This window comes from Sceloporus occidentalis, unplaced genomic scaffold, assembly GCF_023333645.1.
Source record: "Sceloporus occidentalis isolate IW3139 unplaced genomic scaffold, rSceOcc1.0.p SCAF_3, whole genome shotgun sequence".
Taxonomy (NCBI): Eukaryota; Metazoa; Chordata; class Lepidosauria; order Squamata; family Phrynosomatidae; genus Sceloporus; species Sceloporus occidentalis.
Window position 1 is genome coordinate 212550049 of NW_028316983.1, and position 14763 is coordinate 212564811.

A 14763-nucleotide genomic window follows, 5' to 3' on the forward strand; every position below is an offset into this window, starting at 1 on the left:
TGTCTTGCAGGTGTCACCTTATAGCCCACTACAAAATGTGGGAAATCCAGAGGTAGAACACTCATGATCTGTACAACCTTTGATAATTTTTTAACACTTTGGTGCAATATATTATTATTTTGGTAAGAGGCAAAGTGTATGTCCATGCTTATCAAAATGGTGGTCCATGGAATGATGCTGATCCAAGAACCATTCTGCCAGTGAGGAAAGAAACAGTTGTATCCAGTGGGTGCAAATCTAGGCCTTGAAACATTAGGGGGAAAAATAGCCGGTCCTACAGTAATAATAATAATAATAGGATTTATTTATATGCTGCCCAATCACTGAGAATCCGGACGGCTTACAACAGAGGGGATAATAGATGGTTCCCTGCCCTCAGGCTTACAATCTAAAAAGACACAACACAAAAGGAGAAGGGAATGGTGGTGGTGGTGGTGGTAGATAGATAGCCTGTGAAGCATTGGTGCATGTGAAAAGCCATATAGCATAAAGTATACTGCACACAAGAGAGAGTACTGGCATTATCTGGTCTGTCAACAGCAGCAAATGTATGGAGATGAGAAGATACAACTGAAAAGGAAAAAAGTTTGCTTTATAAAGTGACAAGCATATTACAGTAGTGTATCAGCATAATAGTAGGAGAAAGAAACATTCTAATTTGGTGAACTGAGTCCCTCTACTGGTTGAAGGTTAACCACTGCACACCTAGAGGTAGTAATTTACTCAGTTAAAGGCATTTTTAGGAAGTTATTTAAGAGCTGCAGTAAAAAAAAAAAGACGTAATACCCCTTTTCCAAAATATTAAAGAGAAGCAAGTTTAACCCTCCCCTTGTTTGTTCATACTGCCAAAGTGATGGGTTGCACAAAGTTGTATATCACACACACACCATGGATTTTGTATATTTTCCTTTATTCTTTTTAAAAAATTGTACACTTGTCAAACGTATCTTATTTGAACTGTTTTTAAGGAATTAATGAATGTGGCATGATCCATTATATTCAGACTGGATATACAGTTTTAGAGACTGATAGTTAAAGCTAACTAAACAGAAATGGGAGCAGATCCTAATACTCCACTGTCACCTTTTCTTGCACAATTGATTCAGAATGATGCCTATAAGGTATGCATTTTAAACATTTTAAAAGAGTGTCTATGAGTTTCAGCCACCTACTCGGTGTGTGGTTGTATTTAGGGACAAACAACAGCTGCAATAAAAATGTCTCCAGAAATGCACTGCAATTTGTTGCTAGGGTACTGTCTCATGCAATGTAAGGTTCCAGGTCATTTTTAAAATTATATACTTTTGTTTAAAAAAAAAAGGAGGGTAAAGAAAAAAAAAAAAGGAAGACCCCCCCCCCCAATGAATACTACTCAGATGGGAGACCACAAATGACTAACACATGCTATGTTTCAGAAGCTCTGGATCTTGGTTTTGTTTTCTTTTTTTGGGTGGAGAACTCTTGAAATATCTTGTGAGTATATATGCAAGGTTAGGCTGGCCCCCTCCCTGCTTTCTTTTTGCCAGCAGGCAAAGATATCTTTATTCAAGCGGGCTTTTAATATATAATCCTGTCAAGGAGGCTTTTATACGACAAGGTGTTGCTTTAGATGTTTTTTAACTTCTGTATGTTTTTATGTCATTTAATACTGCTTTTAGATGGCTGATTTTAATTATTTTTAATTTTATGAGCCACCTTGGGTCCCTTTCTGGGAGAAAAGTGGCATAGAAATTAAAATAAATAAATACATAAATAAATAGGAATTCTCAATATATTGGGATTCTCATTGGGGAATCACAAAATTGTTCTTAAATTCTACTGATCTTCATACACGAGATTAAAATAAATATTTTACTCTATCAGTTACAAATGTGCATTTGGTACTGTGGATTTGCCAGGATGGTATCTAGTTTACTCTTCAGATTACAAAAGCAAGTCTCTGCAATTGTGGGTTTGTAACCTTACATTTTATTTTCTCTTGTTAACATTATTTCTGGACTTTTCCCAATCTCTTTCTCTCTTAAAGTATTCAGCCATGAAATACATGTGGTCCTCTGAATGCAGTTTCATGGCAGCCCTAGTAAAGATAACCAATGGTTAGAAATCACTGGCATTACAATCCAACATCTACAGGGGCACTTGCTCTCTATTCTTGTTTTAAGAATTGTGTGGGGGTTTTCAGCATGTACAGAAAAGAACACATACAATATTCAATGTGTACATAGGTTCAATAATCTTGCTATGAAATGTACTAAGGCTGAACTATGAAGAAACTACATGGTACATATACGTACAAAATATTAAATCCTGAGATAAAATAATCTTTCCCTAATTTCCATAATATTTTTTTCAGAAACTGAAAATCACAACACTTAAAAAAAATTTCCAAATGTCCATGTGGCATTTGTAAAGAGAAAAGAAATTTTCAGAAGCTTTGAAAGTGGCAGGGATTTAAAGTTCAGGCTTTGAAATGTCAGGGTTTTTTATACGTGTCCCATGCTTGCCTGCTACACTACTCAAGTGCAAAGGGTAGGGTTTCTTCTCACAGAAAGCTCTTTTGAAATATTCAGACCAGCTGACAAGAATCACATAGAGGATGCAATTAAGACACTAATTTGTTGCATCATCCCGTTGCAATGGAATGACCTGAATCTCTTTGGCAATTCGCTCTGCCAGTGCTTGACTATTTGCAGCAATTATTCTTCTTGACATCAAATCGAATGGCCCTCCTAGAAAAAGAAAAGGGAAAAAGTAGTGCAATTAGTTTGCTGCCTTTGATCTGACTTATTACGAAACCAAGACAGTAGTGGTTGTGTCTGGCCATGTCCTCTCACTCATACAAAAAGAGTGATCATCACGGAATCCCGCTTTCTTTTATTGAAAATGTGCTCAGGGAAATTAAAACCAGAAGTGAGCATTCTATGATTTTCAGTTTTAAACAAAACTGGAGGAAAAACACATTTTTAGGTAAGGTGTGGCTTACAGTGGGTCTAGGGATCTGTCTCCCAGATCCTCATGTTAAAAGCTAGATTTTAACAAGGCATATTAAACACCAGTGTGACCCAAGCTGACATAAAGATACCTATGTACATTAAAAGCAGAAGCATCTTGAATGTTCAAAAACACAATGGCCTCATTTTTGGGGCATGATAAACCAGAATTCCAGAAAATTCTGGCTTACCATGAGTGACTGCCAAACAAAACACGATACAAGTACTAAGCCTTGCCACAAACCAAGATGCCAACTCTGCTCACACATTTATCCAGAAAATGTATACAGATCAAAAGATCTAATGGCATCACCCACAATATTAGGGGGACCTTCATGTGCTCATCCTCCAATGTGATTTATCCCATACTATGTCATCAGTGCCCATCAGCACTCTACATAGGGCAAACAGGCCAGTCCTTGTGCCAGAGGATAAATGGACATAAATCAGACATTAGGAATGGGAATACACAAAAACTGGTGGCAGAACATTTCAATTTCCCTGGGCATTCCATCTCAGACCCAAGAATAGCAGTCCTTGAACAAAAGAACTACAAAGGTAGATTGGCAAGAGAAACAGCAGAATTGTAGTTCATCCACGATAATAGCTTCTTGGCACACAACACGCACTTCAACACTATCTGACCCCATCCTCATGGGGGCATCCTACACTCATCTATTCTCTTACAATGCCTTCATTCACAAGCAACCATTGTTAAAACTGGGCTTGTCACTTCATTTCCAAACACAATGGATTTTGAATTCAAATTGACATTCTCACACACCTAGGGCATATATAAGTCTGTCCCTGACTTATCATTCCACCAAATGCATCTGAGGAAGTAGACTTAAGTCTAAGAAAGCTCATGCTGCCAACTTTTTTCTTTAGTTAGTCTCAAAGGTGTTACAAGATCTGTCTACATACCTGCTAGTTGCTTTTGTTTGCCCATCCTCAGGGAATTCAGTTAGCCTCTGTTTTCCCTTTGTTAGAAGGGGGAAAACCACATGGTTTCTTTCAAAGATATAGCCATGTTAGTCTGTAGAATCAGTATGTAGAGATCTTCCAGGCGTTTTGGACTTCAATTCCCAGAATTCCTAACTGTAGGCCTACCTCGGGCTTTTGCGAGGTGACATGCAAAACACCTGGAGGACCAAACTTCGGGAACCACTGGATTAGGCTCTTTCAGTAATTGGTAGTTTTTAAATTGCACAGAGCAAATAGCTTTCTTTAAGTGAAGAAAACAACATGGAACTAGTCTTATGTTTTTTGACACATTTTACCTGAGACGTCTAGCAGCACACCGCCTGCTTCAGTAATGATAATTCCAGCTCCTGCCATATCCCAGCAATGAATTCCCATCTCATAATAGGCATCTGCTCCTCCTGTTGCCACCAGGCACATATTTACAGCTGCTGTCCCAACTGCTCTGATCCTAAAACAGATAATTTATATTGCTTGCAATGAATTAAAACCCCTAGTGTCTTACATTTAGATATTCAGAATAATCAGTAGTTCTTTGAATTGGGTTGAACTTAAGTCCTTGAATTCAATGCAACCTGAGTGCAGCTAGCTTTTAATCCCAATCCAATATCACTATGCTATTTTTCTTACTAGCACACTGCTACATCACATCTTTCCTCCTTTTTATCCGAATTATGCAGCAGGTGGTAGTAGTGCAGTCCTCTAAGGACTCCATCCCTTTCCCCTAGATTTGGCTTCTGAGACCATTGTTTTTCCAGTGAAGACTGCTGTGGGGTGAGAGAGGCTTTTATTTCCCCCACTTCCACAACTTCTCAACCTCAGCAAGTAGTGAGATTACCGTATATACTCGACTGTAAGTCAACCTCATGTATAAGATGAACGCAGATTTGGGGGCCAGAATTATGGATTGTGATATGACGCCTAGGTAAGTCAAGGGTAAAAGTTACATGCAACAAAGAACTTACAAAATTGTTACAATCATGCGCCAATTCTATTAACTGAAACAGTTCTTACAAGGAGAGTGCTACAGATGAGACAAATAAAAGAAAAGCAAGAAAAATGCTATACCCATGAACAGGAATGCTGAGGAGTCTTTGCATGTTGGAAAGAACTGTTTTTATAACTTCTGGATCACGGTTGGATCCCAGTTCCGACACTAAGAGTGCTTTTGTAATATCTGCCAAAAGATAGGTAGAGAGAAGTCTATTACTCACATTTACCTATTACATTCATTCACATGTGGTCAGTAGAGATGAAAACAATTTTTTCTAAAAAAGCATTAACACAATAGATTGCACACACACACAAAAAACTATTTTAATATAATAACTTGGTGGTGTTGGTATGTGGGTTCCCCATATAGACCTATCAGATTTTACACAAAAGCAATACAGTGTGCCCTCCCCGTACGTAAGGGATCCTTTCTGGACACACACACCCCCGGTGCAGGTGGAAAAGAGCATATGGTCGAGCCCCAAAGAACATAATGGGGCACGTTCTCACGATGCTGTGTGTTTGCGGCAGCACGGGTATGCGCCCCATTACTTCTACCGAGGCTTGCGTTCCATATAAGCTCAAAGCTGTGAAAGGCAAGCCCACCTATGAGGAGGGCTGATTGTATTTGGTTCTTAAAAACGAATACATTTTTATTCAGGCATACATATGCTTTTGTGAGTTATAGCCCAGTCTGCAAATGTTTATGTCCTAACAAAATGACCCCACAACACTCTTTTGATTTTGCAGCAGTAGACTAAAATAAGTAATTATTAATTTAGATTGTAAGCCCGAGGGCAAGGAACCGCCTAAATAAAAATAATAATTGTAAGCTGCTGCTCTGATAACCTTTAGGGCTGAAGAGCGGGGTACAAATACCATAATAAAAAATAAAAAAGTGGCCTTCAACAAACCTATGACCTAAGAAGATCTGATTAGTATAAGGTTGATGAAATAGGTTCTAAATAAAGGCCAACCTTATTACACCATACTCTAGGAAGTAATTACAAACGAACTCAAAGTGGTGCACATGAATGTCCCATTCACACCTGCTTTATCCTCACAACATCCCTAAATTAGGACACACAGTGTGCTACAAGGTCAAAGTCATAGCAGAACAGAATCTTGAATCAGGATCTTCCAAATTCCAGTCTAACACTCTAAACTATTACACTACATTAACTCCTGATTATGGTCCACAAGTCTTGGGGAAATCTACCATGGTGTCTTGGTCTGAATGGGTATGAAAATATCCTCACCACATTTTGTCCATATGAGTTATCTACTTGCCAGGATCATGCTTTGGGAAACCTGTTCCAAATGTCTGCAACAAAAAGTTCTCTTTGCTCTGCACTGTTTAAAACAATCTGTCCAATGTAGCACAGAGAGAAAGAGAGGTGTAATCTCTGCAGTATCTCTCTCTCTCTGTGTGTGTGTGTGTGTGTGAATGTTTGGATGTGTGGCAGACCACACTACTCCATTTTGGCCCAACATTGAATGAAAATCAAACCAAAGCAAATTCACGTTTTTGCATCTATGTATATTGAGGCATTTACAAGAGTCTTGTGGGGTAGATAATGTTTAAAGGTAAAGCACTGCTCCTTATGGCTTCCAGGAGCTGTGATGTAATGGTTTGGGGTGAAAAATTGCCTGAGAAGGGTGCAGGGCTTTTTCTAGCAGCCAGGCAACATTTGAACTTTAATGGTATGGTATGGTATGGACAGCAGTGGTTCAGAGAGAAGAAAAGTGATGCTGTTCAGACATTTCTCTCATTTACAGTTCTACCATTTGAAGTCCAGTAGATTAAAATATATTTGGATGTTTGTGTCCTTTAAACCACCACTTATACTGTCCCGTTCTGTAAAGTGGAGATGGGCAATGTGCGGCGCTCCAGATGTTGTTGGAGTGCATTTCCCATTTGCTGTAAGCAGTGCTGCCAATGTTGAGGGATGCTGGGCTTTGAAAGGAAGATACCATAGGAACATTGTCCGAAGTAGCAAAGGCAGTGATAGACTCACAAAAGTGGAGTCAAAGGAAAAACTAAAAGGGGCAGGGGACTTACTAATTATAAAGAATATGGTCCGAAGAAAATGGAGAGTTTGTCACAGAAATGGGCGAGGGAATGAGAGCTAATGAGGCTCAACAAAAAGGCATCCATATAGCAGCACAGGACCAGCTACTGAGAAATATGGTGGCACACACTATCTATATTTGTTCTGACAGCCAGAATTAGAGTGAAGACTTCTCTTCTAGGCTAGGAGTTTGAGGTATAAAAGCAGGCCATCTGGCAGAAAGTAATTAAGATGTTAAAGGAATTTTGAAGTGCATGGGCTAGGAGCTGGCCAATGGAATAATGGGGTGAAGTAGCTCCACATCTGACATAGTAATCTAGTGAAAGAAATCTGGTACACACTGAGTCTCCCTTATCCAAATTGATGTACAGTTAATCTCTTAACAGGCCTGAAATAGCAAAGTCTTACCATGCTGCTGTGATACTTGGAGCTTTTCCCCATTGCAAAATGCTCCTTTTCCTTTTCTGGCAGTATACATTTTGTCTTCTATGCAGCTATACACAATCCCAAATTCCATCTGTAGCCAGGAAAATGAAACATTTTATTTGTTTTAACATAACAATATCAAATCAATAAAAAAGAAAAACAAATCAATTGAAGCATTTAAAATTTTCTAGTAAATAGTAAAATAAAATAAGAAGTTACCTGCTTCTTTACCACAAAGCCAATTGAAACTGCCACAAAGGGAAACCTGGAGAACCAAAGAGAGAAGCATGCAGCTCTGGTAAGCCTAAATGCATGATGTTAAGAGTAGCAAAAGTCATCAGACATGCAGCTTCTACCCAAACTGATAAACAAGACCTAACATCTTCATTCCACAGGACAGCTCAAAGATTGTTTTCTGATTTTAGATATTAGGGAGTTCAGAAATTGTTTCCACAGTTTACAGAGATTTACAACAGAAAGCATACCTGTGCACAAAGTTAGTAGTTCCATCAATAGGGTCAATAATCCAAGTGGGATTATCAGTCAAAGCACTTCCTGCACCAGCTGCAACTGACTCTTCTCCAATGAAGCTAGAATGAACAAATGTGTTTTTCCCCCCAAGAAGGGATTAATTTTAGTATTTTGACTGGGTAAATGTAGATCTTACAACATCATAGCTCCAGAAACCATCACTCGCCCAACAAACAATTTTTAGAATTACTTTGGAATCAATTAACTTTAGTTTAACGTTGAAGCTAGGGATCAGGTGGATCCCAATTTCCACCAATCCCATGAGGAATGGACACTGGTGAAGATTGTGGGAGTAGCAATTTGTTTATTTTCATTATTTACATATGTAGATCCCACCCTATATCATACAGCCTCAGAACAGTGTAGAATAAATCTGTTTCAGTAATATAAAACAGCATGAAATCATTTTATCGGACTAAAAGAATATGGAAATAAATAAATTAAAACCAGATGGAACAGTTTAAAACAATTTCAACATATAACACATGCACAGTTTTGGATAACATGTTTTTATTGTTGAAAAAGCCATGCTTTTCCTTGGTACCATAATGACACCAGTGTTGGCACTAAGTAGACCTAGAAGAGGATGGTATTCCACAACTGGGATGTCACAGCAAAGAAAGGCCCTCTTTCATGTCTTCAGAGTGTATTGGCCCCACTGGTGGACTATCATCAGTGAGTGATGCCCACAGGTTTCCCAGATCTGCTTAAAGCAATGAAACATATAAACTTGAAGAGCATTGCCAGATCAGCCTAAAAGATCTAACATCCTGGATTTGGAAGGATGTGCTTCTATGGCTCATAGTGTCACCAATGCACAGTGGCCTGCCAGAAGCCTCTGGAGAAAGACATGAGTACAATAGGCTCTTCCACTGTTGCTCTCCCACCCTGAAATTGGCATTCAGCAGGATACTGCCTTTGAACTTAAGACACCCACATAGACACAAAGGTGAATAGGAAGGCTCCATGCCATTAGGCAGAGTGAGGCAATCATTCCAAATAGCAGTTATTAAGCAGCAAAGAATGGTGGCACAGTGGACAGAGATGTATATCCAACATGATAAGGGTAGGCAAAGTGCTGTCCGCAGACCTTTGCTAAATGGTGAAATTTACTACCACAAAAGGTAATGATAGCTGTTAAATGTGGAACACTTGAAAATGAGATGAGGGGAAATTCACAGAGGATTAGGGCTACCAGTGGATACAAGTCAGAATAGCTATGTTATTTCTCGTACCAGAAGCAAGGGTGTCTCTGTATAAACATACTAGAGAGCATGAATTGGGAGTGCTACTAGCTAGGGGCCACAAGTAGGCATCTAGCTGGTAACTGTACTGTATAAACAGAGTGCTGGACTAGAAAGGCCTTTGTTCTGATTCAGCAGGGTTCCTATGCAGGAAATCCTGAGCCAGAACGTTCCCAGCACATAGCTGTCTAGTCTCAGCTTGAAGACTTTAGCCGACTGCTGTTTCCTGTTACAGATTAACCCCTCCCCTTCATTTTGATCTCTCCCTACATGAGAATATTTTCATCATGTTTAGAGCACTTATGGGTCTGGCAATTAATTGACCCCTGACAAGGGATCTATGCAGTCATCAGGCTGATAAGAGTTGGATGAATGGATGAATTTGCCCTATCTTGTTGGGAGGGGAGGGACACCAGCCCTTGTCTCTGCTGATACCAAGTGCTCCCTTTTTCTTTCTCTCTTGCTATGTGTATTGAACAGCAATTTGAATCAAATCTCAATCTCCTACATAGTGCACCATTCTCTCATTAGATCATTACTGACTTGCAGCTATTCTCTCAACAGACCACTATTTGTAGTTTTGGTCTGTCGAGAGTGTAACGTGGGGGTCCTACTTGGCTGTTTATCCTCACTGAACAGCAACCACACCTTAATTCATCACTGACTACTGGACTAGTTGCTTCTCAGCATGTTTAGCTAACCTTTTCTTTATATATCCTGCCGTTCTGTCCCATGATTCCTACAACCACTATGACACTTCCTTCAGATTGCCCCTTGGAGTACAACTTTCATTATTCTATCATAGAACAGCTATGTTCGGTGAAGGTGATGGACACTATAGACTAATATATATGGAGGGCCCTATGGGGGTCACGAAAGAGAAAACACAAGCCTAGTAACATTGTCCCTCTATCCCATTCCTTCCTGTTTGGAAATGAAATGTAATAAAGGGCATTATACATGACAAATGCATGTTTAAAACATTCAGGAAATAATATTATACAATGTGCAGGATTTCCTGTATTTAATTGGAAGCCATCAATATCAAAAGTTTCAATGTATGTGTTTTAGACACATCTCTTTCTCTCCTCTTCTCAAATATGCTGGTACCTGTGAGATGGATATTTTTCTTTTATAGAAGAAATTAACATATTTTCCACTTTTTGATCAGTGACTGTCACTAGATCTGCTGGAGAACTTTTAATCATGACAGCTATCTCCTTTGTCAGTGCCTCTCGGATTACCTATAAAGAAAATTATATCAATGAATTTTTAAAACCTTCACTACAAGCTGAAAGCTAATAGCTGATTAGATAAATAGCATAACTGAAGATTAAACATACTATTCTTTTTGAACTTTTCCATCCCAGATTTACAAACAGCAGGAATGAACTAGCTTTACAAAATATTTATATCGAATTCTACAGTCATTCAGACCAGGTGTGAACATAATGTTCATTTTTTGAGGAGTAATAATTGTCTTCAGGCTGAGTTCAAGAGTTCTCTGCCCACCCGAATTCAGGCTATGTCCATAAGCCACTAAGGTGAGGACACAGAGGCAAAATCAAAATACTGTGGATTACTTAATTTTTTTAGACTTCCTTTCAAACTCATCAGACTTTTCTGAACATTGTCTTAACACTTATTTTTTCTTTAATGGATCTGGTTTCCTTCCTCTGCACTGCATCTCCCATATCATTTTGCACTGCTGAGACACTACTAGGTCAATTATTCCCAAAGTAGGCAGTACTGTCCCTCCTGGGGTTGGATGAAAGATCCAGGGGGCAAATGAGGGAAAAGGGAGCAACAGTGAGGGAGCTTCAGTCATACCACTAGCATGCGAGAAATACAAGGGAAAGCAGTGGCCTTTAAGACCATGGTGAGGATGAGGGTACTTTTCAGGGTGCATTAAAACCACAGTGCAGTATCTTTAATTGCAAAGGCCAGCATGGGTGAGAGGCTTCTCCGTTGCTGCTCAACCCCCTCAGGCCTTGCCTCCCTTTCTGACTTGTCCAGCATCTGTGCCACTCCCATCAGGTGTAATGGTCCACCAGGTGTACACTCCTCTCTGGGGTGTCACCCAGTGTAAACCATACTCCCTGAACCCCGTTGATGATGCACCTGGACCTAATAGCATGAAATGGCGACTGGGGTGTGTGCTAGGGTTGTCACTTAGGAGGAAAGGGAACGGGAACAGTAGCCCAAAAATGTTTGGGAAGCACTGTAGTAAGTAGGCATGCAAGCACAGTTCTTTAAGACATCTGATATGTCAGATAAAAATAATAAAATGCTTATGAGGCTCCAGAGTAAATTATACATACCTCTCCAGCTTTTCTTGCCAAAAGAATTGCATAGTCCATGCATTCTTGCCAAGGATCAGCCATTTTTAGCTAGTAAAAGGGTAAATTTAATCAAGTTACACATGTTAAAAGAACATACAATAAAATATTGATTTGTTGCTGTGTATCTTCAAGTCATTTCCAGTTTATGGAGATCCTAAGGTGAACCTATCATTGGGTTTTCTTGGCATGATTTCTTCAGAGGGATCTTGCCATTGCCTCGCTCTGAAGCTGAGAGAGTGTGATTTGCCCAAGGTCATCTAATGGTTTTCCAAGGCTGAGTGGGGACTTGAACCTAGAGTCCTAGTTCAACACTCAAACCACTAGAACATATTGGTCATACAACTGATAATACGTGGTATTTGCTAAACCCTCAGGTTTCAGCTTCCCCTGCTTCATATTCTTGCCTTCGAAGTACTGTATTAACGTATTCTACTTTTGTATAATTGCTGAGATAAGTTGTGTTCAACAGGACTTAATTCTTAGCAAGCTGCTCAGATTGTCAGCCTACTATCACTCCAACTAAACAGCCCTTTGGACCTGGAATTGTTAAGCAGTATTGATTTAATCTGCATTTAAATCTACAGCAGCATATATGGCTGGTATTACATGGTTCACCAAGGATACAAGCCCTACTGAACTAAGTCTGATAGAGACCACAGGCCAGTGGCACTGTACACACCTTGCATGTGGAAAGTGCAATGTTCAATCAGCGCAAAAGCACTGGGAGAAGCAAGGCCAATCAAATTAGAAAATACACATATCATATGTGATACTAAATAACTTTATCAGCCTGAGCGGAGTCTGTTCAGTTAGTGGCTTGTTCTTCTTCCACTGCTTTTTCAAAGGGATCCATTTATTGTGTGGGGCAGGCAGCTTATCCTCCATCCACACTGGAAAAATAACCCAGTTTGGCACCGCGTTAACTGCCCTGGCTCAAGGCTATGGAATTCTGGGAGTTTCCTATAAGAACTCCTCCCAGGCTGAATCTGAACTTGGATCCCAGGTCCAAAACAAACTGCAGAAATAATCCAGTTTGAGACTGCTTCAACCGTCCTGGGCTCAATGCTAGGGAATTCTGGGAACTGTAGTTCTGTGAGACATTTAGCCCTTCTCTATGAGAGAGAGAGTGTGTGTGTTCTGGTGCCACAACAAACTACAATTCCCAGGATTCCCCAGCACTGAGCCCAGGGCAGTTAAAGCAGTCTCAAACTGGATTATTTCTGCTGGGTGTTTTGGACCCCAGCCCTGGAGGAGGAATAAGGAGAGCAGCTCCTGAGCATGTGCAGAGTGCCTTCCCATTCGAGATGAAGAGGCCCAATGAGGGTCTCGTAGTCTAAAGAGAAAGAGCAAAGATCCCTGCTTACCGTTAGGAAGTCAATGGAGGGAGGGATTGGCACTGACGTCACCTGAACTGGGCAAGTGACGGCGTCAATGTCCCCACTGCGCAGGCGCGAGCATGCCTTTCCCAAATCTGCCCTCCAGCTCCGTTATTGCGTCCGCGCGCGAAGGGGAGGGAGAAAGGAGCGAATGAGAAGGAGGGGGCGGAACAAAACCACCCTGTCACGTGTCACGCTACGCGCACCGGTGCGTCCTATTGGTTCTTGCGCGTAGCTGGGTTCTTGTGGGTGGGACAAAGGCCGGCTTTATCCGCCAATAAGAAGAGAGCTGTATAATAACATCCTAAAAGCGCCAAGCAGTGATACCTTTATGGGGCCAAACACAATGCACAGAATTTGCATCTGAAGCCTCCACTAGTTTCTTTATTAGGCTAAAGGGGGCCAGAGGTCCTCCTTTCCCAGGATGCGTCCTACATTTCAGCCTCTTGTCCAGGAGGGTTTTCAAAATCTCCTTCATTTTCAACATGACTAAGCAGCATTAATTTATATTTATATTAGGTCCTTTTAGCTTTTATTTTGCAGTGTCCTTTTCCCAACTATATTTTTTAATTCATATTTTTTTTAACTTATTACAGGTTTCAATTACAATATTTGTATAAGATTTCTGCATTTTTTAAGAATATGCTACAGTATTCATTGGTGTTGCTTCGACATATGTCTCATTATTACAAAAAGCTTTGTTAATTATTTAAATATTGTACTATATACAGTGTGTATATATATATATATATACACTATTTAATTAATTAATAACTTTTCATAATAATGAGATATATGTCGAAGCAACACCAATGAAAACTGTAGCATATTCATTGAACTAATGATTAATATTAAAGATATATATATATATATATATATATATATATATATATAAAATCAGTTCAATTGTGGAGCTTCTTTTGCATCATTGATTTTCTGCATTAAAGAGAGATTAAAGCGCATTTAAAGCATCCCACAAATAAAGCAAAAATGGCAACTAATTGCGAATGGTTATCACATGAAGTAGCGCAAATAAAGTAATATCAGAAATGCATTGCCGCTGAAATCCCAAAAGTAAAAAGATGTGCATTAATGCTTCTTTGTGACCACTTTAATGGCAGGTTTTCTGTAATGTCACGTGAAATCATTTTGTGTAATTGCACACTTTTCCGGGATACTGATGGGATAAACTCCCGATCTCCTTTGTGTGATAAACTCCATAGACTTCCTTAGACTGGACAGGTGAGTAGCGTCCTATAGTTTTGTGTCCTATATTTTTGTGGTGGCTATGGTTAGTTCAACAGCAGCTCAAGGGCCACAGGATCTACACCTCTGGCTTACAGAAACAACCAGAAATTCACTTTTGGATCTGAAAAACAGTGGGTATCTAATGTAAAGCAGGGCCTGCAACTGTCTATTTCACATAGACAGCATATTCTTCAGCTGGCCCATTTCTATTGATCCCCAATAGTAAAATAGAGACAGTAGGCATAAAGAATTATGAGTTCTCCTTCTTATCTGGACCAAGTAGTTACTCTTAGGCGACAGTGAAGAACGCTGCATCCATAAACCCATGCCTTGGTAAAATCCACATTTCTGTGAAGCCTGCATGTATTGCCTACAGAACTGCAGCAAAGCACCAGGATGAGCTAATAAATAATAAATAAAACTTTTATCTCTACCCCGCTTTTTCTTAAAACAATCAAAGCGGCTTACAATGTTAAAAGAATGCACCATATGTACAAAATATCCCCCCCTTAAGAAAGAGCTGATGATATAGCATGCGCCCTATGTAAGCTTATTTTATA

General features: G+C 39.7%; 1 protein-coding gene across 2 annotated transcripts; it reads right to left on the reverse strand.

Annotated features, from left to right (window-relative positions):
• Nucleotides 1-280: 280 nt before the first annotated feature.
• On the reverse strand, nucleotides 281-13043 carry LOC149317452 (inositol monophosphatase 1). Of its 2 annotated transcripts, XM_089517525.1 has the most exons (10): nucleotides 12944-13011; nucleotides 11559-11627; nucleotides 10348-10481; nucleotides 7948-8052; nucleotides 7682-7727; nucleotides 7445-7553; nucleotides 5040-5148; nucleotides 4271-4422; nucleotides 3915-3970; nucleotides 2649-2729 (listed from the first exon to the last, which is right to left on the reverse strand). In XM_089517525.1, the coding sequence occupies exons 2-9, from the start codon at nucleotides 11619-11621 to the stop codon at nucleotides 3951-3953; spliced, it is 738 nt and encodes a 245-aa protein (XP_089373651.1). In that variant the 5' UTR covers nucleotides 11622-11627; nucleotides 12944-13011; the 3' UTR covers nucleotides 2649-2729; nucleotides 3915-3950. The 2 variants fall into 2 exon arrangements, with proteins under 2 accessions (XP_089373652.1, XP_089373651.1); XM_089517526.1 differs by lacking the exon at nucleotides 3915-3970 and having other exon boundaries at nucleotides 281-2729; nucleotides 12944-13043.
• Between the last annotated feature and the right edge of the window lie 1720 nt (nucleotides 13044-14763).

Coding starts and splice junctions, on each gene's coding strand:
- LOC149317452 (XM_089517526.1), bottom strand. CDS start 11,621: ATGGCTGATCCTTGGCAAGAATGCATGGACTATGCAATTCTTTTGGCA. Junction 7,728..7,947: donor ACTACTAACTTTGTGCACAG/GTATGCTTTCTG, acceptor TTGGTTCTCCAG/GTTTCCCTTTGTGGCAGTTT. Junction 4,423..5,039: donor CTCAGCATTCCTGTTCATGG/GTATAGCATTTT, acceptor TATCTGTTTTAG/GATCAGAGCAGTTGGGACAG.